At 41.2% G+C, this 24560-nt stretch overlaps 1 protein-coding gene across 1 annotated transcript in view; it reads left to right on the forward strand.

Moving 5' to 3' along the window:
- The first annotated feature begins 4981 nt into the window (after nt 1-4981).
- The window catches only part of LOC146554825 (cytidine monophosphate-N-acetylneuraminic acid hydroxylase-like), a 34983-nt gene continuing 15404 nt past the window's right edge, over nt 4982-24560 (forward strand). Inside the window, exons 1-10 of the mRNA XM_085251664.1 lie at nt 4982-5058; nt 17117-17327; nt 17406-17497; nt 20839-20948; nt 21182-21372; nt 22107-22187; nt 22276-22342; nt 22479-22560; nt 22639-22776; nt 22971-23106. Of these exons, the coding sequence (XP_085107790.1) occupies nt 17122-17327; nt 17406-17497; nt 20839-20948; nt 21182-21372; nt 22107-22187; nt 22276-22342; nt 22479-22560; nt 22639-22776; nt 22971-23106 (1103 nt within the window). The 5' untranslated portion in view covers nt 4982-5058; nt 17117-17121. The remainder of the gene's footprint in view (nt 5059-17116; nt 17328-17405; nt 17498-20838; nt 20949-21181; nt 21373-22106; nt 22188-22275; nt 22343-22478; nt 22561-22638; nt 22777-22970; nt 23107-24560) is intronic.

A 24560-nucleotide genomic window follows, 5' to 3' on the forward strand; every position in this document is an offset into this window, starting at 1 on the left:
AGAAGACATAGCATACCACAGGTCAGCTCAGCAACATTTCGACTTTGGCTTGTTTTTTCTGGTTAACGTTAATTACGTAATTTAGAATTAAAGTTTAGTGTTTTTAGCATTTAGGATGGCCGTGGCGAGTAACTCGAGTGCTGTAAACATTTCATCAAAAGTTATCTGAGTTGGAAGGGTGGCTGTTAATAAGCCATTCTTAAGGAAGGAGAACAGAGAAAAATAAGGCTGAGGTGTGCCAAATTACACAAGAAATTGACTGGAAAAAGAAATCAGCTGTAATATGTCTTATGGAGTAATGAATCCAAATTTGAAATATGCACGGAAGAGGTCCGAAGAGAGATACAACAGTGAATGTCTATAGCCGTCTTTAACACAGCGTGGATACTCTACCGTGCTTTGAGGCTGGATTTCAGCCAGTGTTGTTGGAGCTCTTATCCAAATTAATCAAATTATGAATGTAGAAAAGTTCCACCAGATTTTGATCGACCATGTAATACCACGTAGTGTCTGATTGGCTTCAACTTCATTTTTCAGTACGACAATGATCGCAAACATACTGCCAATGTAGTCAAAGTATGCCTGGATGAAACAACGCATCAGTCATGGATTGATCTCTCCAGGGTTCGAACCTCAAGAAAATCGAAGCAGTGTGGGAACATCTTGACAGAAAACAAAACAAAAGGCAGCCAGCATCCAAAGAAGAGTCTCGGATGTCTTTCAAGAAGCCTGCAGAACTAAGAAATTACAAGAAAGCTTACCTATTAGAGTTTAAGCTGTGTTGAAGAATGAAAGGCAGCTTTAACTGGACAAAAGGGGAAAAAAATCCCACATTGACAGCTAACTCAAGAGACAAAAAGCATTAGAACTCAAGTCATTACCTTACTTAAGGATAAATAAGTTAATTAATTACATTAATGCATAAGCAGAAAATAACCTACAGTAACTGCTTTGCGATATGGAAGTGCAAAAGACAACTGAAAGGGAGGATAGTTTCTATATATGTGGTTTCTATTAAGGGACAGAGGAACGATAAGAAATCAAGGACAAGGAGTGTGGTGTAGATAAGTGAGGAAATCCGATCATTACTACAAATTTAGTTGAAATTTAAATATTTTAACTATGGTGCCTCCTGTGAGGGCTGTCTGTTTTCCACATTCTGCAACGGTAAAATACGACTTAGAGGCGGATATTTGTTTTACCAAATGGACAATTGCTGTTGACAAAACTTGACTCTGAGAAAAAAAAACTCTTTCCCACAGAGGGGAATAAACTTATTCGAATATGAGCTTTTTTCCACTAAGACTTGTTTTATGGGGAGATGTACGAAATTATTTACCGGGTTACAAGCAATGATAATATCGGATGTTGACTCCTCAGCGTCATCATTTTCTATCTATTGAGAAATCCCATTGTAAAAGTAATGAAGAAAAAAACTATTCTGCCGTCTCACTCCTCCTTGACCCGCGGGGTGGGTGTGTGTGTGTGTGTGTGTGTGTGTGTGTGTGTGTGTGTGTGTGTGTGTGTGTGTGATCGGCGGCGTTGTTTGAACGGAATGGTGACATAATATTCACGGATTCTTCCTCGCGATTGGTAGAACTGTCACAGTAGGGGGCTGAGCAGATATCGACTCCCCTCCCGTTTCTTCTCTCATTTTATCCTAGTCTAGCGAAGCATCTGTTTTTCGCATCTTTCTCTTGACAATACCAATAGTTAGAGAGGGTTGTTTTTTTTGTTTTTTTTTGATTGCCTTCTTGCGAACGCCGTCTGTTTTCCACATTCTGCAACGGTAAAATATGACTTTGAGACGGGTATTTGTTTTACCAAACGGACAATTGCTGTTGACAAAACTCGCCTCATGGTTGACTCTTTCCCACAGAGGGGGGTGCTTTAATAAACTTATTCGAATATGAGCTTTTTTCCCCGCTAAGACTTGTTTTATGGGGAGATGTACGAAACCGGGTTACAAGCAATGATAATATCGGATGTTGACTCCTCAGCGTCATCATTTTCTATCTATTGAGAAAACTTATTGTTAAAGTATTGAAGAAAAAAACTCCTCCTTGGCCCGCGGGGTGTGTGTGTGTGTGTGTGTGTGTGTGTGTGTGTGTGTGTGAAACAAGATCGCCTGTCGCGGCGATTATGGTTTGTTTTTTCAGTCTCTTGTAAAAAGGACTCTCAAAAGGAAAAGTAGTATTCAATTTTTTACACATAGGCAGCCTGTAGGTTACAAGCGGATAGAAAGTTCTTCTTTTCATCACAAGCTATGGTGTATCTTAAAGGTTTTTTACAGCGTCTGTATTATAGGAAAATAAAATTACTATTGAAATCTCTACAGGAAGTCACTCTTTATTTCCATTACAAATGCCGGTGCAGCTTAAGAAAGTAAAATTACATCCGCTCTGTCTCTCTATACATCACAGAATCAGCTGCTGCATCACCGCTGTGCTTAGGGAACATGACGCATCAGGTCTGAAAATGACTAGACACTTCCGGAGTATTTCCGGTAGGGTTATAAGGTCCGGATCGAGATTGAATATGTCATATTCAAAACCTTCTTCTTTGGGAGAGCAGATCTCATCGGACACAGGAACGCTGCAGAAGGAAAGAATCCATCTTGTGTCTGTGCCTTAGAAATTGTGACGGACTCCTCCTCTCTGGTTTTTATTCTCCTCCCTCGCTGCAGTCCCTCCCACTAAAAACTTTTTTCCCCAACAACAGATGGCGCGCTTCCGGGGTTCACCCCCCTTTCTCAGGATATAATTCGTCACGCGGGGGGTTTCCCACCCCCCCTTCTCCGGATGCGATTCGTCACGCTCATTACACGCTTCCGGGGGGGAGGGGCGGGAGGTCAAAAGGTCGTGATTAGGGCCATCAATCACTTCGGATCAAATTTTGTCATAAGCTGTATGGGATTAACTCTCTTTCAACAGAGCAGCAAGACGTTGAAGATAAGGACAGGGCATAACAGGCAGTAAGAGTGAGATAATAAATACACAGAATATACAGTATATACACAGTTTTAACATTAAAGTGACCGAATAGGTGAATAAATAACTGTAAGTAACTAAAAGTGAATAAAGTGTCGGCAGTATAATAGAGTAGCTGACGGGCAGCGACCCGGAACCAGATCTCAGCAGCACTTTGTCTTGTAACTTGCTTATAAAGATTGAAACAAGAAGGTAATAATATGAAAATAACCAAGTAATAACCTGCAAACACAATATAAGCTCTGTAATATTACACTGAAATGTATGCAACTGCTAACAATATGATAAGCTGCTAATGTTAAAGTAGTAACATGTGTCAGGTTGGGTATCAGACGCCACCTCTCTGGGGACACCTCAGGCCCTCCAAGGTTTGGAGGCCTATCTCCACCCACCACCACTTCCCCTGCCGGTGGCGGACTCCCTCAGGTGTCGGTGTGTTGGTGGTTCTTTGTGTCTGGGGGTGGGCGTCCGGGTACACACCGGCTCACTCCTTGACGGCCGCTTGTCGGGGCCTGGGGCCTGGGGCTCGCTCGGGCCCCTTTGGAGGTGGGGTGCCCCCGGCCTCTCGGCCTGGGGCTCGGTCACTCAGGCGCAGCTGGGGGCCGGCGGAGCTCACGGGCGCGTCACTGCAACTCCCCCTGACTTCTGCTCCGCGGCTGCTGAGTGAGCCCTCATCTGGGACTCTCCTCAGCTCTTACTGGGACAGTGGCGCGGCTGCCCCTCTGTTGGTCTTCCTTGGTCTCTTGTGTTCTGGGGGCCTCTGGATGTCTGGAGTTTTGATCTCCTCCATACCTGCTTCATGCCCTGGAGGACGGGGCTGTGGCCCCCCCACACTCCCTAGCAGATCATTACATGGAGAAACCTTTGGAATGCAAGCATGCTGATCCACACAGGTATGCACACATGGGTATTCACAGACGCGGACTAAAGCTTTCTTGGCTGCTGCCTCAAAGCACACTGTGCGCTGTCTATCTTGCGTGCTGCACAATATCGTTTATTACTTAGTAAATACTGATATCTATGACTAGCTAGTTTATTGTGATGGTGCTTTGTTTTCTCTATTATTATGTTGCTCTTTGTTGTTTGCTGTCTCCTCTGTTTGTTTTTTTTTTTTTTGTTTTTTTTGTTTTTTTTTCTCCATACAGGTGACCCAGGAGTTTTTTTTTTTTTCCTCTCTCTTCCCCCCCCTTCTCACCGTCTCTTCTCCTCTTTGGTTTTCTTTCTTTCTCTCCCCCTCTCTCTCTCATTCATTCCCCCTGTCCTATTTATTAAAAAAAAAAAAAAAAAAAAAAAAATGACAAAGGATGAACTGAAGCTCTGCCATCACGTAATGTCGCATACTGCTGTTTCTGATGTCATTTTAGGAAAAAAAAAAAAAAAAAAAAGTAGTAACATGTGTACATTAGAATTTTAATGTATAGATTTCAAAGTGGTAATAACCTCATAATAATGCTGTTTGATACTATAACAATAATAGGCTAGTATTATTGTAACAGAATGCACAGATGGACTCTGTGGGTTGGGACACAACATCATTTGTGCTGTGATAATCAAACGTGTGCATTGTTATGGAAATCTGAAGCAGATCGATGACACAAACAGCTACCTGCCATGGTCCTGAGTCTGCCGACTCAGTGGTTTGTGTTTCTTCACGCTTTTGTTTATCCTGAGCATGTATTCTGTTATGATTTGCCATTTGTTAGGTTTCTGTTCTGTGCCTGTCCTGGTGCCACTTCTGTCTATGGTGTCACACTGTGTGTGAATCTGTCTGTTCAGTTCAGCGTCTTGTCCAGTTCTGTGTCTGTGAGTTTCCTGTTTTATTCTGAAGGTCTCTGTCTCATGTGAGTGTGTTCAGATTACGCTTCCTCTGTCCCGTCAGCTTTGATTTCTCCCAGGTGTGTTGCCCTCCTGTTGCTCATCCCCTGATTGCTGCTGTGTGTATTTAAGCCCTGTGTGTTCGCCTGCCTGTTGTTGGTTTGTCTGTGTTCCACGGTGTCCAGTCCCTCGTCCGTGGCGCGCTGCCTCGCCCCCATTCTGGTACCTCGCCCCCATTCTGGTACCCTCTCAGGTTTGTCATTTAGTTTTGTCTTCCCTCTTTACCTGTTTTGCCATCTCACCACTGTGTAAATAAAACATCACTAGCATTATCATCTACTGCCTGCGTTTTGGGTCCTTTCTCCTAGTGATGGGCAGATGAAGCTTCATGAAGCACTGAAGCTTTTCATCCAATTGGTTCCGCCCAGTGCAAAGCATCTTGAAGCTTCATTTGCTCTAGTAGGACACCTACTGGACGTAAAAATATTAGTTGGCATGAATTTGAAGAGTGTGGCCTTTCGCACACAGCCTGTAAATGTCAACAACAAAAGGAGTGTGTAAAACATGTATATTGTAGTGATGGCAGTATACTGTGTATATTTATACTGGCAGTATCGAAAATGATTATTTGGAAATGCTTAAAATGGAAATGATTATTTACTGTGAGGTGAGGTGTGGTTGGGGTGTGGACAGGCCCGGCCCTAACCAATCTGGCGCCCTAGGCAAAATTTTAGGTGGCGCCCCCCTACATCGGCAGTGTAGTGTATGTACTCACAAGAAACCGAATAGCTTTGTCTTTGACCTTTTTTTTTTTTTACTTAAAGAAAGCAAATTCACAATCAGAATAATTAACAAGATAAAAAAATATATGAATAAATAAATGAATACAAAAAATAAAAAAATGAATATATGAAATACAATAACACTGCTTGATGCTGCTGCAAAACTGGTGGGTTGTGCTGCTGAGGTGGAGGCAACAGGAAGACCGCTTGATGCTGCTGCATCATGGCTGGGTTGTGCTGCTGAAGTGGAGGCAGCAGCGGTAGATGTGGTAGATGGCCCAGGGGTGGGATTTAGAAACTTCAACAGTGCATCTGAAGAGAGGAGTATGTGACACCACTGAGTATTAAAGTCTAATAATAAAAACATATGATTCCAGGAATAAAATGAAATGATATAATATAAATGAAAAACCAAAGAGATATATGTATGATGTTAACTGATATGCAGATTAGATTAGATTCAATTTATTGTCATCATTACAGTGAAATGCTGAATAGCAGAATGCAAAGTAACAGTATAATATCATATGAGAATGTTATGTTATGATTATCTTTGACCGAATCACAGCAGTGCTCATATTAAAAAACAGCATTCCCTCTCATGTGATATTGCTTAATTAACATTAATGATGTGCGCTTTAACAACTAGGCTTACAACTATAATATATACAGGGGTGGAAAAGTGACTATTACCTGCAGGGTAAACGTTAGCTAACCAGAAGGCAATAACAATGTAAACAAAAAACACCTGCTTAAAAGATGAATACAAATGAGGAATGGTGGGAAAGGTGCTGTACTTGCCTAACGTTACATTATTATTTTCCATAACAATTTAGCCCCCTCCACAATATTAACTGACGTTAAAACAGTTAACTAGCTATTTATTGATTAGCAATTAGCGAATCATGTAACATTAGCTTAATGCTAAAAATTTAGGTTACTATCACATTCAAATAATTCCATGTAGGCTAACGTTACCTACCTCTGTCTTTTTCTCGTTTCTCCTCCTCTTCTTTTCTCTTTTTTCTTCCCTGGGCACCTGACAGTTTTGGCCGTTTTGACATCTTGTGTTGACTTTTTGATGTGGTGACGTCCAAAAGGAACCATGATACGGGAAGGGAGGGGGCGCACCGTGCGGGGAGGGGGGGCGTAATGTTGTAACAAATAATGTTTCTATTAAATAAGCTTTACTTTGCATTTTAATTAACGTGGGATTATTTTTTGTATTTAGAAATAATAGTACCAACTTTTTTTTTTTTTTTTTCAACATTTGTGGCACTGGCGTGGCGCCCCCTGATGGACGGCGCCCTTAGCATTTGCCTATACGGCCTATGCCACGGGCCGGCCCTGGGTGTGGACAGTAGTTGTGCTTTTGTAACGTTGAGGTATGGACAGCTACACACTGAGGCTTTGAGCCTCAGTCCTGCCTGTTCACATTTTATTCTGTAAAAACTAAATTTTCACTGCTTTTATGACCTTTTTAGTGGGGAGAACATAGCTGGGATTTAATGATTTAACAGATCTTTTGAATCCTTTGTCCTCCACAATGCTAAATGGCTGGGAGTCCTCAATCACCATGCTGACCAGGTCTTCATCTATTTGAGATTGTTCTCCTGAGGAAAGACAATAAAGATAAAGCACAAATATAAATATCACACACGTAACTTATAACAGTTGTTTAATATTGTTATATCATTTAGTAACATTACAGCATGCTATATTATCATTGCATTTGATGGCTCACCTGGTCTTGCTCCACAATCGGTGTTCCTCTTATTCTCATGCAAAGCTCTGTAGTGCCTAAGCATGGATGAGGTGTTGTTGTTATAGCCCAGCTCCCTGGCACATAGCAAACACTTCACCTTGTACAAAAGTACAGACAGCTTAACATAGGTTTTATTGCAGCATCAGTATTATGGAAATACATCTTCTGTAGAAATTTGCATACCTTGTTGGGAGCAATAAGATCAAAATGTTCACAGGGGAGGACATCCTCCTCTTCTTAGCTGGCTCCAGCTGTGACAGTACCTTTGTCAGGTTTCAGTTTGATTGCATCAAAGAAACAACAATCCAGTGCAGCAGTCTGCACGGCTTCTAACAGAGAACAGAAACAAGCACAGAGTCATTTATAGATTGTGTATGTGCATCAACCCTGTCCCTGTCATGGAAAGATGTGACTGATTAAAGCAACAGAGCGATGATGCATTTTTTTAATGCATGGATAACCCAGAGCCTTATGCACCTGCCATGGTCACAGAACTAAAACAGAACCTGTACACAGGTAACGTGTGCTGTCAATGACATTTGTATTCACAGATTATACTGAGCCAAAACAAGATGCTATCATGATCCTCCATTCAGACAGGACAGCCAATCACAGCATAAGCAGTGTGTGTGTTATTAGAACAAATGAGGAAACTGAAAACAGTTTCCTCATTTCCTCACCACCGTGTGTGGTGGAGTTTGACCGAAGCAACTTCGTTCTAAGGTTCGTGAGAAGCATCTCTTTGAAAACAGCGTCTTTGACGGTGAGTTGAATAAAAGTCTGACTGATGTTAAAATGCTCTGAGAGGGACTTTAACAAGCTGCAGCACCTCATGGAGCTGATGTGTTCATGTGCCGTCATGCAGGGGGATGTATGTACAGCATTCATTTCTACCACTTACTCTAAAATTAAGTAGACGAATAAAACTCAGGTATTCAGTCTGCTGCTAGTTTTAACATCTACACTCCACAAAGTGTTATTTGTGCAGTTTTACAAATGTTTTGAAACATCCTTAAGGTGTGAATAAACAGATTCATCAAAAAAAGTGATTCATTAAGAGCCGAGAATATTCTGCTGTTAATTATAATTTAGCTTTAGCTTGATTGGCGGCTTGAATTTGTGGCTCTGGCTCTCCTGACTGTGGTGAACACGGATAGTTTATAGTGCAGAACTTCGATCGGCCCTCTGCAACACTTCTCTTCTCTGCAGCCATGTTATGTAGATGTTCTTATGTGCTTGGCATCATTGGTGGGGATAGGTTAATCGGATAATCCAAATTGCCACTAGGTGTAAATGTGCGATTGAATGTGAGTGCGAATGGTTGTCTGTCCCTGTGTGGGCCTGCGACAGACTGGCGACCTGTCCATGGTGTACCCCCCCCTCCTATGACAGCTGGGATAGGCTCCAGCGCTCCCCGCGACCCTGAAAAGGAGAAGCAGAAGCGAATGGATGGATGGTATCATTGGTCTTCATTTAGTAACAGTGTGCTATTTGAGTTATTTGTTGATTGTGCCGTTGGGTTTTGAAATTTATTTGAGTTTTGGTCATTTTTTTGTTTAATAATTTTAGAGCCTCTTTTCAGTTGCATTCATAAGTTTTGGTTAGCTTGTGTTTTGCACGGATTCCTTTTGGTCTCGACGTTCATGTTAATCACTCTGTCTGTCTATGGGTACATATTTCTTTAGCTTTTACAAACATGAGATTGTCATATATTTTATGGGAGTGTGTCATTAAGATAACGGTGTAATAAGACCCAGTGTTTGTCTGCACATTAATGCAGTCATCCACACATGTATGAGAGACAGAGCTCACACTGTATCAATAAACTGTTTACCACAAGTGACCTTTGACATCCGCTCCATATTGACACTTGTTCAGGAACCGTTGATACCACATTTTAATACCTTAAGCATAATTTATTAATATCCAGTAATTTGGGGGAAGAATGTTATGGATATCTGAAATAACACAGATGTAGTTCCAACACAAATCTCTATCCTAATAAAGAAACACAAACAGTCTTTTTGCTAGTTTTTATGTATGAACATAAAGCTGACAACATGTCGCAAAGATAACAAGCAGCACAAAGACATTTCAACGTTATCACCACAGTGGTTCCAGGCGGAAAGGTGAAGAATTAGAGTCTGACTCATCTCTGAATTTTCTTCTGACTGTTCTGACTGCCGGTGCTGTGGTCAGCATGCACTCAGCGTCATCTTCACGCAGGGTTTCTGTGTAGCTTTGCCTTAGTACACTGTGCAGCTGAAGCACATCAGTATAACTGACAAAACACGATCCTTATGTTCAGTCATATCAACTCAACAGAGAAGGTCAGAATCCTGAAACTTTCCATCACACGGTGCCGTTCAGGATTAAAACTATACCAGAGTTCAGGTGAGGTAACCTTATGGATGTCGTTGTGCAGTGTGGGGAAAAGCAGGGCTTAGAGTTAAGGAACATAATCGTTTGTTTGTTAAGCCAACGATCAGCTGATGCACGCTGCTTTTTCAATATTCACTGTTATTTGTGGATCTAGCCAAAATGAATTCAGAGCTGTATAACAGATTTAGATCTACTACAGAATATGAAGCTAGTAAAACAAAGCTGGGGTCTAACCTTGCAATATAAAGTTCCTCGAGGCCTCTGTTTCTGTGACTTGGTGGTACATAAATGAAACTGAACTAGAGCTGGGCGATATGAGATTTTTTCATATCACGATATGTTTTTTTCATTTCAGGCGATAACGATATCTATCACGATATCAGCCAAATAACTATATTTGTAAGATTTAAATGTGCCGTTGCTCACAAGTAAAATGTGAAATAATCAGCAGCTTGTTTTTATTTAAATATTTATTTCCCATAATAAGTTCAACAGGGTAGATGTACTTAAGGAACATGAGACTTTTTCAGATAAATAAAGGCAAATATTGCAAACTACACAAAAGGCAGCCGCTAAAGCGTTTAAGTTTCAAAATAGAACAAACGAAACAGACTAAACTGTCAATTCCACTTAGAAACAAAATATTAATTCTAAAAATAAATCTTAGTTTGTTTTACAGAAGAACAGACAAAACTGACTAACTTTTGTCAATATCAAATAAACTGAGAACTAAAAGGAAATTCTCAATCTCTCCTTGTTGTATAGCTGAGCTTTTCAAACAGTTTTAACAGTTACTTTAGTCTGACAAAAGCCGAATGACGAATTAGCGCTTCCAGTCAGAGACTGAGGCTACGTCCACACGTACACGGGTATTTTTGAAAACGGAGATTTTCCGTTTTCGTTTTAAAAAATAATCCCGTCCACACATAAAGGCAGAAATGAAGGAAAACGCTGCTATGAACATGCCAAAGCAGCAGGTGGCGCTAGATTCCTAACCGTGCAGAAATGTTGGCCAATCAGAAGTCTAGAAGCCTCGGTGGGAAAAAGTAAACAAAGCTGGGGCATAGAAGCAGAACCGAGTCGTATGTGTGGAGGGACAGTAACTGTGTGTATATGTAAGCATTTAAACACTGCAGAGAGTAGAATTAACAGTATTGTAGAAATTCATTTCACCGAAACAATAACGTGGCGCACAGTGTGACGCATGCACCAGTTTATTGTATTTCCAGACTTGCTTTCGGCACAATTTACAGTGCACGCTACTCTGTTTTTTGTCAGACTTGAAATAGCCGAAATACCTTCACACTACGGAACTTCTATGGCTCTTCCATTCGACAATCTCTCCGGCGTTGGAACCGTCATCTGTTTTCTCTTCGGTCACGCTCGGTTGATTTTTCTAGTCGGCACACTCATTTCCTCCATTACCCGCTGGCTGCTTCCCAAACAAACACACGTGCGGCTTGGCACTTGTGCTGTACGTAACAAGTCACGCGACGTGATGCTGCGGCTGTGATTGGTTCGGCTCTGCGCTACTTAATTTGGATTGGCTGACCTTTTTTTTTTTTTTTTTTTTTTTTGAGGACAAGAGCGGCGAGGTCTATCGCGATAGCTTAATTTCTCTATCGAGTAAAAGTTATATCGCGATACATATCGTTATCGTTCTATCGCCCAGCTCTAAACTGAACTAAAAACTGATAAAGATGAGTGAATCAGCATTGTCACTTTCAGCCTGCCCTGCAACAGTCCAACACTGTGCATCACTGTAAACTAAACAGCAATACTGCAAACTAGCTGGTTTAGCACTAAACTGCTTAGCACACATTTTCATGCAACCTTTTAATAGCATGATTTTGACGGTGTTAACTACGAGAAGACTAGAGGAAATATTAGTTATATTAATGGAAACAAAAACACACTCCCTACACGCCTTTTTTTCCTTTGTATTTTTTTTATTTTTCTGCTTTGCTTATTTCTATTTTCTTTCCTTTTTTTTTTCTTCTTTCATCCTTTTGTATGGATATTTTAGTTGGTTAAATACAGAAAAAAGAAAAAATACATGTAGTGACAAATTGTTGAAGTTGGTGGTATTGTACAGTGATTCCTAATGTCAATTAAAAATAAATAAATAATAGCACAAAACCAGCTGAAGTATACTTCAGTTTTGTAGTTTTGCTCCACAAAAGCTTAATCCAGCAACAGATCATGTGTATATGAAATACCTGATTTAAAAACAGATTATTAGGATGTGACAAATAAGATTTAATGTTCACAAAGTGTGACTTGCTGAGCAGTCTTATCTTTGAAAATAATATCTTCCTCTTCTGTCCTTTATTTCTTTCAGCCTCTGTCAGTGCGCCCCAGGGCGGCTGTGGCTACAACGTAGCTGCCGTCACCAGTGTGTGGATGTGTGTGTGTGTGTGTGTGAATGGGTGGATGACTGGATGTAGTGTAAAGCGCTTTGGGGTCCATAGGGACTGAGTAAAGCGCTATACAAATACAGGCTATTTACCATTCTTATATCGTTCTTCATCTCTAGGTTGCCTGTGGAACTGTAGATGGTACTGTACTGCTAGCAGGCCTCGGTGTAACTGCAGGAGCAAATAGTTTTCACAAAACAGCATTACAGGAAAAGGTGCAGCAGCATTATGGTAGAGTGCAAAACGTAGCACTGTCTGCCGTCCAACACATTTTGGTAATTATAGACAAAAAGCAGAACTAGGTGATGAACTTGTTGTACGTCACGACTCTGTATATAACCACTCACGCCATACAGGGATAAAGACAAGTGTAGCAAACGAGACAGAATCAAAGTGTAGCACCATAAAGGAAGGATTGATTGTTAAAGATAGACGGAGATGTTTTGATCAAAAGTGTGTATGAAGGGTACAGGAACACAGAGTACCAAATAACAGGAAAAGTAGGCACTGAATTAGAAATTATAAAAAGTATAAATGTAAGAGATCAAGGGACTGTCCCCCGAATATGCAGGCTTTTAAATGTTTTTAAATTTTATTTAATCACAACAAAAGTTGCCTCAAGGTGCTTTATATTGTAAAGTAGACCCTAAAATAACACATACAGAGAAAACTCGACAATCATATGACCCCCTATGAGCAAGCAGTTTGGCAACAGTAGGAAGGAAAAACTCCCCCAAGCTCTTAAATAATCAGGCCCCATCTTATCTTAATGACCTTGTAGTACCATATCACCCTATTAGAGCACTTCGCTCTCGCTCTGCAGGTCTTCAAACTTTCCTTTTTGCTAAAGCATATAGTTAGGGCTGGACCAGGTGACCCTGAATATCATTGCTGGGTTTTTCTCTGTATGTATTATTGTAGGGTCTGCCTTACAATATAAAGCGCCCTGAACTGACTGTTGTTGTGATTTGCTGTATAAATTGAACCGAATTATTTCTGTTGACATTCCTTGAACAACCATACTGTATACAAAACCAAATGAATCATATATTAAAGTGTTTTTCAGCTTCGCTCCCAAATTGGTTGAAATATGGGTTCATTCTTTCTTTCTTTTTAACTGTGTTAAAGTTTTATTCCTATTGATAAGGAGAAATTTGAGTGTCCGTAGAAAAACAAAGGGACTAATGTTGGTGATAGAGAAAATTCTCAATGCAGATAACTGAACTGAAGTAGAGTATGAGATGTATTTGTTGAGCAATGTGCATAAAGGGATTTATAAATGTTTACATTCATTTGAAGAATTTCGACCTGGGCCCTGTTTCAGGAAGCCGGTTTAGAAAACTCAGAGTGAAAAACGATACTCAGGGTTGAGTAACCCCGAACTGTCCAACTCGGAATATTCGGTTTCAGAAAGGCTGATAACAATTAGTTCAGTCAACGCGGAGTTGCTTTAACCCCAAGTGAAGCGCGCGGACGAGGATACATAAAGCCCTGATCAGTGGAGCACAGATTAAGCGAGTCACCATGGAGACGGAGGGAAAGAAGGCGCGGTCAATGTATTTCACAGCGCTTGAGGCCGAAATTCTGATGGCAGCATATGCCGATAACATGCAAATTCCGCGGAAAAAAGTAACACAGCCACAGCTGCAAAAGACAGAGAGCATGCATGGCAAAACAGCCGACAGAGTCAATGCGTGAGTGTTAATTTAAACATTGATCGAGGGATTTCCACCCATTTAACACGTTATTTTATCATATGTTATTTTATTTGTTATTTTATACATTTTATTTTGTGATGTGATGTGAGCGCAGGTGCAACCCAACAGGCCCCAAACGTTCCTGGCAGCAAGTAAAAATGAAATATAAAAATATAGTCCAAACAGGTAAGGTGTAATTGTATTATGAGCCATAGTGCTTGGTCTGTTCGATGTAAATCAATTGCAGTTAGAGGCTACATTAATTTCCCCTCTGTAAGCACTTATTGAAATTATCTGAGCACATTACAAGTACATATTTGCTTACTCTGTATGCTCAAATGTGGCCCGTTATAGCCAACAGAAAAAAAGCGGAGGCCCGAAAAACAGGTGGGGGTCCTCCACCACCACCACTCACAGAGGCTGAGCAGTTGGCCCTCAGCCAAAACAGTGGGCGCCCTGTGGCCGAAGGCATCTCTGCGGGGACATCCTCTGAGGCAATAACCCCGCAAGACACAAGTGCCTACATAAGGGGTGAATTCAAAATAATACATGATGTGCATACATCCTTTCTTCACAGTCACCTTTGCAGTGCTGCTCATTCATTTGATAAACTCTTTACCATAATGGATTATTTTGTAGTGAAGTTATTTTCCGACTGATTTTGCCTTCCCTCAGGCTTGGTTGTCTTTGAGAGCATAATGACAATGAAGTGTAAGGTGATTGGTATGTTTGTTAATTGCCATTTGGTCCCTTGTAAGTTATAAGTGACCTGTATAAACCTCATATTCTATCAGTTGATGGTGGTGGTGTACTGCATCTGGTGCAGCCTCCTGTTGAGCCAGACCAACATGCAGTTGTGAGTAATACTCCACAGATTATATGAGTTTACAGTAGAACAGCAATGTTGTTAATTTCTTTACTACAGGAAAATAATGAAGAAACATTGACAGCTGTTACAGAGGAGGAAGCAACAGAGACACTTTATGAGGTGTACATCTTTTAATACTTTGTGTACAGGAAACACAGGCGACCAATAAAGCCAGTTGAACAAAAAATCTGTTTATTCTTCTTTCAACATGTTGAGGTGATGGGTCAAAAGAAATGATTGTGACATATGGTGTCTCTGACTGCTCTTCCATCTTGTATGTCCGTGGGAGGGTCAGGATGTTCATGGTTTGGATCACTGCTGATGTTTGGTTCAGAAGGACAGTGTTCTCCTCTAATTGTGGCAATGTTGTGAAGAATCACACATGCCACAATAATGTCACATGCCCTTTCTGGGGTGACCCTGAGTCTTTGCAGGCACTGTAACCGGGCCTTAAGCATTCCGATAGTCATTTCAACTCTGGCTCTTGTCCTGCAATTAGCCAGATTATATCGCTGCTGTGGGCCCGGTTCAGGGTCAGGGTAAGGGGTAAGCAAATAGGGTAAACATGGATACCCCCTATCACCAAGCAAGTAGCCAGTGAACTCTCCTAAGACAGAAGGGTACACTTCAGTTCAAATGTCCCTGAAGCAATTGGTCTTTATATATTTTAAAGTATTCTCAACTCACCATGTCCAAATTTTGTGCTCAGTGTACATTCACGGAATATTTGTGAGTCATGGACAGAGCCTGGCCACTTGGCTTCCACATTTGTGATAATGTTGGCAGCATCACATATGATCTTCACAGTGCAGAGAACACAAATTAGCATCCATTACTATAATGAAATAATTTGTTAGTTTGAAATGCTACAGGGAACTATGTACCTGTACATTAATGCTGTGGAAAGACTTCCTGTTCACATAGTCTCCTTCATTTACTGAAGGAGCAATGATTGGAATGTGAGTGCCATCTATACAGCCAATCACGCCTGGGAACCCTGAAAATAAATGTGCAATTTAAGTAGTAGTTCAAGTATCACCACATCATACATTAAGTTTTGGTCATCCTGATACCTGCAATTTTGTGGCATCCCTCTTTGATAAATCTTGTGGGTCTATGACCGGGGAACACCACAGACGAGTACAGGAGACGTTTCAGTGCAACTGTAACATTCCTGACTGCCCGACAGACGGTAGCCTTGGAAACGTGCTCAGCGTCACCAATATTATACAGAAAGCTCCCGTTTGCAAAAAACCGAAGTGCAATACAAATAATATGTACAGAACTGAGAGGATGTCCGCGATGTGTCACATGCGTAATATATGGCCTGAGGATGTTATTCAAATAAATTATAGATTGTGCTGAACAACGGTAACGTTCACACAGAAAATCATCAGGAAATGATAAAATGTCCAAACGCGCTCTGATCACTCTCTCCCGGCGGAGAGCTCTGCGGAGAATTTGGGCTTCAACATCTACTGGCTCTTCAAGGAAGGAGCACGCCATGTCTGACACTTCCTACTGTCAGGTTTCCGACAAAGGGGCGGAGACAGTCAGGGTTAGTTGTAGTAAACCTGCTAGGGGGCAGGTTAGCTTCACGGCGTGTGTCGTCATAGTGACTCACTCAGGCTGCAGCTGAACTCGCTTTGTGAAACCGAAAACCCAGAGTTTTCGTTAACTCAGGGTATACTTACTCAGTTTTTCCACTAAACCGGCTTCCTGAAACAGGGCCCTGAGCTCATATTGTAAACCAGACTTTTGTCCTCCATGTGTACATTGTTCTTTACCTCCTGAAGTTATGCCAGTGCCATTAGCTATCTCATATAGTTTATGGGAGTGTGTCATAAAGATGTAGTTGCCATAAAGAAGCAGCTGAAGGTTAGGTAAAGGTTAACATTGCCAGAAACCAGGTCAGTTTGGACGACACCTTTGAAACTGTGAAAACTCACAAACAAATAACTAGTCAGTTAATACGAGCAACCAGAGTAATACGAGCAACCAGAGTAATACGAGCAACCAGAGTAATACGAGCAACCCATTTTCATTGATTTGACCCTCACGGGTGGATTAAAAATCCATCTCAATAGAAATGTAGGTTAACTTGGTCCTCCAACAGCCTCACTGTACAAAACTTGCAGACTACTCCACACTACTGCTACACATGAGTACAGCTTTTGAGTCACTTTAGGAAAAGTAATCAAATCTGGGCTGAATAATGACATTTGGGCTTTTTTACTTGTACTTAATTATCAAGTTTGACCCCAACAGCATGTAAGGATTAATGCAACGTCCTTTTCAGTGTCTGAAGTCTGTCATTTGAATCAAAGCTATTGTAAGATCCTTTGTGCTTGCATCAAATACTGTGAGTTAAAACTCTTCTTTTTGATTTTTAACATTTAGGTGCAATGGCCTCTCAAATAGCAAAGGTGTTGTTGTCATTGGATGCTGAAGCAGTCGGCTCGCTCAAAGAAGGAGTCAATTTCAAGAAAAGCCCAGAGGACGGCAAATGTTACATCATATTTAAGAGCAACAATGACTTGAAAGCATGCAAAAACCAGTGCAAGCATCAAGGTGGGCTGTTCGTCAAAGACGTTGAAGACCTGGATGCAATGTAAGAACAGGAACAGATTTCAGAGATTATCTGTGGTCGACGTTTGATTATAGCTGACAGAACTCTCTGTTCCCTCAGGACTGTAAAATGCACCAAACACAACTGGAAATTAAACGTGTCAACAATGAAATATGTGAACCCGCCCGACAGCTTCTTGCAGGATGAGCTCGGTAAGTTCTGTCTGCACAGTGCCTTTTCCTGTATATTGATATGCCACTTCCTGCAATGTGGATCTGAAATCTAAATATGCAAACTACAAAGCTGCATTATGGGATGTGTGGTTAGCTTGTAACTATAGCTCTTGCCACAGTCGGCGCTAACAGTCAGAATAGCAACTACTTTCTGTGCTTTTTTTAATTTTAATGCTAAATTGGCAGAGGGCCCCTTCTAATGAATAATTTGACAATTTGTGCCAATAACTGTGAAGCAATGTCAAACTAATTCTTTCCAACAGACATTTTTCCATGCTTCACATGAGTGGAGTGTAAACTTGATAATCTAATTTTCTTCTCTGCAGGGTCATTTTTCCCCTCAAAGAATAGTAAATATAACCAGTTGTTAAAAGGGACAGCTCTCTTAGCCCAGCACTATGCATCTCAGCACTCAGCAACATCGCTGTGTGACTGCACTTGTTCTGATTAATCTGTGTAAAAAGGTATCTCTCTTCCATTTACTTGCATTATCTAAGAGTGTGGCGGTTGAGTAAACAATATATATATATATATATATATCTTTTAAATCCCAGTTAAACATTAGCCAGCAGCGCAGTTATCGTTTCTGTGCAGGTTTCCAGGAATTCAACAGTCGGCATAAATTGCTGTAAAGTACAGGGTGGGCCATTTATATGGATACATCGTAATAACATGGGAATGGTTGGTGATATTAAAGTCCTGTTTGTGGCACATTAGTATATGTGAGGGGGCAAACTCCCCCAGATGGGCGGTGACCATGGTGGCCATTTAGAAGTCGGCCATCTTGGATACAACTTTTGTTTTTCCAATAGGAAGAGGGCCATGTGACACATCACACTTATTGGTAATGTCACAAGAAAAACAATGGTGTGCTTTGGTCACCCACTGCTGTACTTGGCCCTGGAGTGTCCTCAGGGAGAGAGGAAATAAGGACAGGCGGCCTAATGGAAGGCCTCTGTCCCATCACCTCATCCATGAGGCCAAACCAGGGCCAAGCAGCAGCAGTGGGCTTCGCACTGACTCCCTCACCTGACCCTGGACACTTGCAATCCTAAAGGCAGAGGAAATCAGAAATGACAGACAAATATAAACAATACAACTTTTAGTAAATGTGCATTTATTAAATTTCATTCTTAAATTATCTTCTTGACAGCACACATTCTTTGTATCTTTTCTTTAAGTTGTCCCACTTCTTTTTGGCCTGCAAGGGGGTGACTTTCCCTTGCAGCCCCATCTTCTCGAGAATAGTCCTGATCGCACACAAAAAAATAAGAGAAGAGAGAAAACCATGACAACTGATAATCCCTAAATCCAAAAGTTTTCACAGCAGAACACAAGAGGAATATCGTCTGGACATCACAGGTTCTGTACAGAATGAGGGTTGTTGAAACCGTACTCAGATGAATATGATGTGTAAATTGATTTATTCGTGTGCCTCCATCCCACAGTCGCTGAATTTTTTACCCCAGTGAAGAGGTGATCGTTTTCTCCTCTAGTTTTAATGAAGTCTGCCGTTTGCTCTTTGGTGCCTATAAACATATCACAAAAAAGTGGATTGGGAAAAATGTAAGCGGCAATGAAAAACCGCGGGACCCACCATACAAGCTAGTTTACGGACACTTTTATGAAGATTGTTTAAATAAATATTACAAGTCTATGCAAATTCACAACCCTAACAACATAACCGCTATAAAAATGTAACTTTTGTACCACCAGATTTTCATATACTTACTTTTAAAAGTGTATTCGTCTCCCGGTTTTTCTTTTTGTGCCGCCATCATTACGTGAATGAAGTTCTGTGCAATGAATTCTGGGCCGGTCAGCTATCGAGCTGGTGGGTAGCAGACGTCACCGAAAACGTCAAAGCACTTTTGCAAATATGCGATATCTTGATAAACCGAGCAGATATTTGATGTTTACACAACTACTTTCTCACCTGAAAATATGCTAAAAGTTTATTTTGTGACCCAGAAAGATTAGTAAGAGTAATTTTAAAACTTAGTAGCGGCCGCCATTGTTGGAAACTGGAGTTTGGCTGGGCCGCGCTATGAATTCTGGGATATGGTGGGCCACGAAGGACACACCCGACCCATCCTTCAAATTCGGGGAAAAGGAGGACGCATTTGTCGGCTGCATTCGGAGGAGTCTACGAATTTGGACAGCCTTCGGCGCGTCGCTGTGACGTAATCGGTCTACAAATGCGGCCTCAGGAGGAAGCAGCCCATGAATTTGGACACGACCATGGGTTCACCCACACTCCTGCTCTCTCACACAAACCTGCTTATGAATGTTTAATATAATCAAAGTTTGGTTTGCTCTCACCTTTCTCAAACTTGGTAAAAAATGAATCAAACAGTTCAGTTTCATCATTTATTGATAACAGAAATCTTCCTCTCAGGTTTGGAGTCTCTGAGTCAGCAGTGCTCTCTTCCTCACAGCACATACACTATCATCCAATCTGCCCATCGTCATCATCACAGTGTTAACCACCTGCAGTGCAGCTCTCTTCTCTGCAGTCGATCTCATAAATCTCTCACAGAGGACCTGTTCTTAAACAGCTCCTAACGTCATGTGCACACGGTACAGCACAGATTTGTCTGCTTCACTTATTTGTAGCACAGTGGTGCAGTGAACACACTGTCAAGACAAACGATCCAGTTTGAAGATAAAGCAGAATATAATTAATAATAATATTAATAGTAAAAGGGCAGCACGGTGGCACGGTGGTTAGCACTGTTGCCGCACAGCAAGAAATTCCTGAGTTCAATTCCACCATCAGGCCGGGGTCTTTCTGTGTGGAGTTTGCATGTTCTCCCCGTGTTTGCGTGGGTTCTCTCCGGGTACTCCGGCTTCCTCCCACCGTCCAAAGACATGCAGCTTGTGGGGATAGGTTAATTGATTAATCCAAATTGTCACTAGGTGTGAATGTGAGTGTGAATGGTTGTCTGTCCCTGTGTGTTGGCCCTGCGACAGACTGGCGACCTGTCCAGGGTGTACCTCCGCCTCTTGCCCTATGACAGCTGGGATAGGCTCCAGCGCCCCCCGCGACCCTGAAAAGGATAAGCGGAAGCGAATGGATGGATGGATGGATTAATAGTAAAACCTCGTGTTGTTTAATTGAATCATATAAAATAGTAACTTACATAAATGATGTAACTCTGTAATAAGAAACATGGAAAAGGTGCTACAGTGAAGCTTGTATTAAATACTACTATGGGTAGTAGTGTGAATAGCTCTATTTAAAGCATCGAGAATAACAGAATGATAATAATATAAATGCCATGTGAGGTCAACACCTGAGCTTGTTGTTGCACTCGCAGAGGTCGAAGTGTTGGATGATGGGGGGCTGCAGTTGGTGGAGCTGAGCCCTGTTGACCCCTGGATGGCTGATCCTCGAGAGCCTCTGGAGCTCCAGGAGGGAGAAGTCAAAGTACGTTGATGTTACGCTTTAGATAACAAATATTTAACCCCAGTTTTTCAGACAACACTGTGCATACTACTGTGCTACTCTTATGAAACTGTTTGGCAAAATGATCTAAAACTTGAATGATCTAAGTAGTAATAATAATAATCATCTCAAATGTTGTCAATCGTGAATGAACGAAGAGTGAAAAGTGCATCAGCTGTCTCCAAAGATGACATTTTCTTTGACCTTCCTCTCAGGTGACTTACCTAACCCACGCCTGCATGGAGCTACAGCTTGGTGAGAGAAGGTTCATGTTCGACCCCTGGTTAAAGGGTCCCGCGTTTGCCAGAGGGTGGTGGCTTCTCCATGAGCCTCCAGCAGATGCTCTGGACAGGCTTTGTGGTGCAGATCTCATCTACATCAGCCATATGCACTCAGACCACCTCAGGCAAGCTCTGCCAATGCTGCTAAATATACATACAAATAAATATTGCTGCTGATTTTATTTGAAGCAACTAAACAATTCAGAGAAAACACAGTATGGTATCTACAAACTGCTCCAGCTGTTCGGTTCATCTGGACAGGAGCACACACTGTATACCATCATGGCAAAGGGAGGGGAAATGTTCTTAGAGTAAAGGCTGTAAAAGGACTCCACATATACAGGACTGTAATAACGACTCAGGATGGAGAAATATATAATAAAACCAAGACCAGATTACTTCCTTTATGATGTTGTGATATGTAAAACCTTAGAAGTGACTGTGCACGTAACAGAATATTATTAGCAAAGACAAATAAAATCATGCAAATAGTTCTATTGAAAAGTATAGAATATAATTACAACTATCACTGAGATTCAAAAATACATTTCCAGTTTGTTCCACTTTGTAGGATAACAAACCTTTAACATTACAGGATTTGTATTCCTGTAATTGTTTGTAATTAACAACAAGCTCATTCTGTGAAGAGCCATATGAAGAAAGAGGAGTGGCTCACGACTCCACACAGTCACTGTAAATGTCACTTCTGACTAGAAAAGAAACAAAAGCAGTTTTTGGAATATTAAATAAAAGTTTCTTTCTGGTTAGAAACTTCAGAATCTACAAAGAGTTTAACTTTTAGCCTTGGATACTGTTCATGTTGACACGGTGGCGTGCTGACGTGTTGTTTGCTTTGTAGCTATCCCACACTGAAGGTCTTGGCAGAAAGAAGGCCCGATGTCCCCATATATGTTGGTGACACATCCAGGCCTGTGTTTTGGTCAGTAATGACGTGGAGCTCAATCTTCCCATAAATTACAGAGGAAATAAATCCGGTACAAAGTGAGTTTGTTCTTCTGCTGTGACAGGTATTTGAAGCAAAGCCAAGTGAAGCTGACCAACATTAAAGTCATTCCCTTTGGTGTTTGGCAAAATGTAAGTCACACCTCCATCATGTGGTCAAGAGTATTTACAATAAGCATGTTTGGAAAATGTTGAACTGTAAAATGATTCAATTCATTTTGGGGGAAATATGATTATGAAGTAAAATGGCTCTTCCTGTCTCACTCAGATTGATGAACACCTGAGGTTCATGATCCTGATGGATGGTGTACATCCTGAAATGGACACCTGCATCATTGTTGACTACAAAGGTGTCATTTCAAATAATATTATTACTGATGCTGTGAAAATAAGTCTGATTAGGATATAAAACGCAGTTTTGATTGCAGGTCACATGATCCTCAACACTGTGGACTGCACCAGACCAAACGGCGGCAGGCTGCCACAGCATGTGGATGTGATGATGACCGACTTCGCTGGAGGAGCTTCTGGATTCCCGATGACCTTCTATGGAGGGAAATACAGCGGTGAGCCTGAGCTAGGTTAGCTTAGTTAGCGTTTAGCTCCACACGCACACAGCAGTGTCTCAGTTAGTCTTTTGACAGACACATGTAGCTCTTTTAGCCACGTAGGAACTGACTTGTTTAACTCACATGTTGTGATCAACAGTGTCAAAGTGCACCAAACTGCTGAGATGAAGCAAATGTTGATTTGTTTCCAGATTCCTGGAAGGCAGAGTTTATCAAGAATGAGAGGAAGAAGCTGCTGAATTACAAAGCTACACTGGCGAAGTCCCTGCAGCCCAGGATCTACTGCCCATTCGCTGGATACTTTGTGGAGGCTCATCCGTCAGACAGGTAGAGTTAGTAACGAGGTTTGCACAGCACCAGAGATGCATCGATAAAGCACACAAGGGTTGGAATGACTTTTATGTTCCCTGACAGGAACAATCCTCACAACAAAGGTAGCTGATATGATGCAGATAGATCCCAAGGTCAAAGCTGATGTGTAGTTCATCTGGGCAACTCCATCCAATAACTGATCAAACAGAGTCTATATCTGGGATCCTCTTTGTATTTAGTGCCTATTTATCTGTATGAGCTACAGTCTATCTCTGCAACCACGACTCCACCTTCATGAGCTGCTCCTATTGTACTGAATTGTGTTTCTAACTGACAGTAGTTCAGTTTATCATTCGTTTAAAATGTTTTAGCAGGTGTTTTATTGTTTTAGCATTCTTCCAGTCTCCTGTTGCCACTGCGCCAACATTTTTGAAACGTGTTGTTAGCATAAAACATTTAAACTAAAGTTTTATTCTCTGTTTGATGCAATTGTTAAGGTTCAAAATATTGGGGATGGACACCAGAGGAAAAAACCCACAATAACAACACTGGTCCGGTCGGGTTGAGTCAAACGATGATTTAATGATCACACACATGGGAGATGGACACTGTATGCAGACAGTCTCAGATCTCATCTCAAAAAACACATCACCATAGTTTTATGAAATCAGGGTATTAGAACGCCCCCTCATGCATAGTGACAGGTGTAATACAATCAATGTTGACAATTTTATTTAACACAAAGAATAACATTGTCTCCTTCCCGAGGGCAGACGCTGACTGCCCCCGTCTCCTGGAACCGTCTGTACCCTGCTAAGACACAACATGGCAGCTACAAGGACTCTTTCATTTGTTAAGACCATCAGTGTGTATTGCTCTAAATCAAGTATATAATATTAAATGAATATTGCTGGATCAGCTACTTCTACTTAAAACATATTAAAACATGACTAAGCACAAAATCACCAAGAATAACATCTTATAAGTGCTGTGTAAGCGCGTGCGGCCTTCCAAGCTCAAAGCCTTTGCCCTCCATAGATCAGTCAGACTCGCGCTGGCTGTAGCTTTTAACCTTTAATTACCTTGAGCACAACTCTAGAAAAAGCAACAAACTGCAATGTGTATGGAATGATCAGGGTTACATCTGCAATGGAAAATCATGTTATTATTCTGGTACCTGCAAGGAAAAAGATCAAACTGAAATTATAGCCATCACTGTAAATGCAAAAGATAATGTAAGGTCAAAAACTTCAATTTATGTTTAATGCAAAGCTGGTTATATACTTCTAATGAACTAATAATGCCATATTAAAATATTAAATGATAATGAGAAAAACATCCCCTCCTTATTCTACAATTCCCTCTGTTGACCTCTGGAGAATCCAGAGGTCACAAACAGTTGTGTCCCTCCTTGGCCTACACATTCAGTTCTACATGCATCATTGGCATCATGGACATTGGAGTAAGGA

The sequence above is a fragment of the Mchenga conophoros genome, linkage group LG17, assembly GCF_057382185.1.
Source record: "Mchenga conophoros isolate Kocher_MC1m ecotype Shallow Benthic linkage group LG17, M_conophoros_male_GT1.1, whole genome shotgun sequence".
In the NCBI taxonomy this organism is placed as follows: domain Eukaryota; kingdom Metazoa; phylum Chordata; class Actinopteri; order Cichliformes; family Cichlidae; genus Mchenga; species Mchenga conophoros.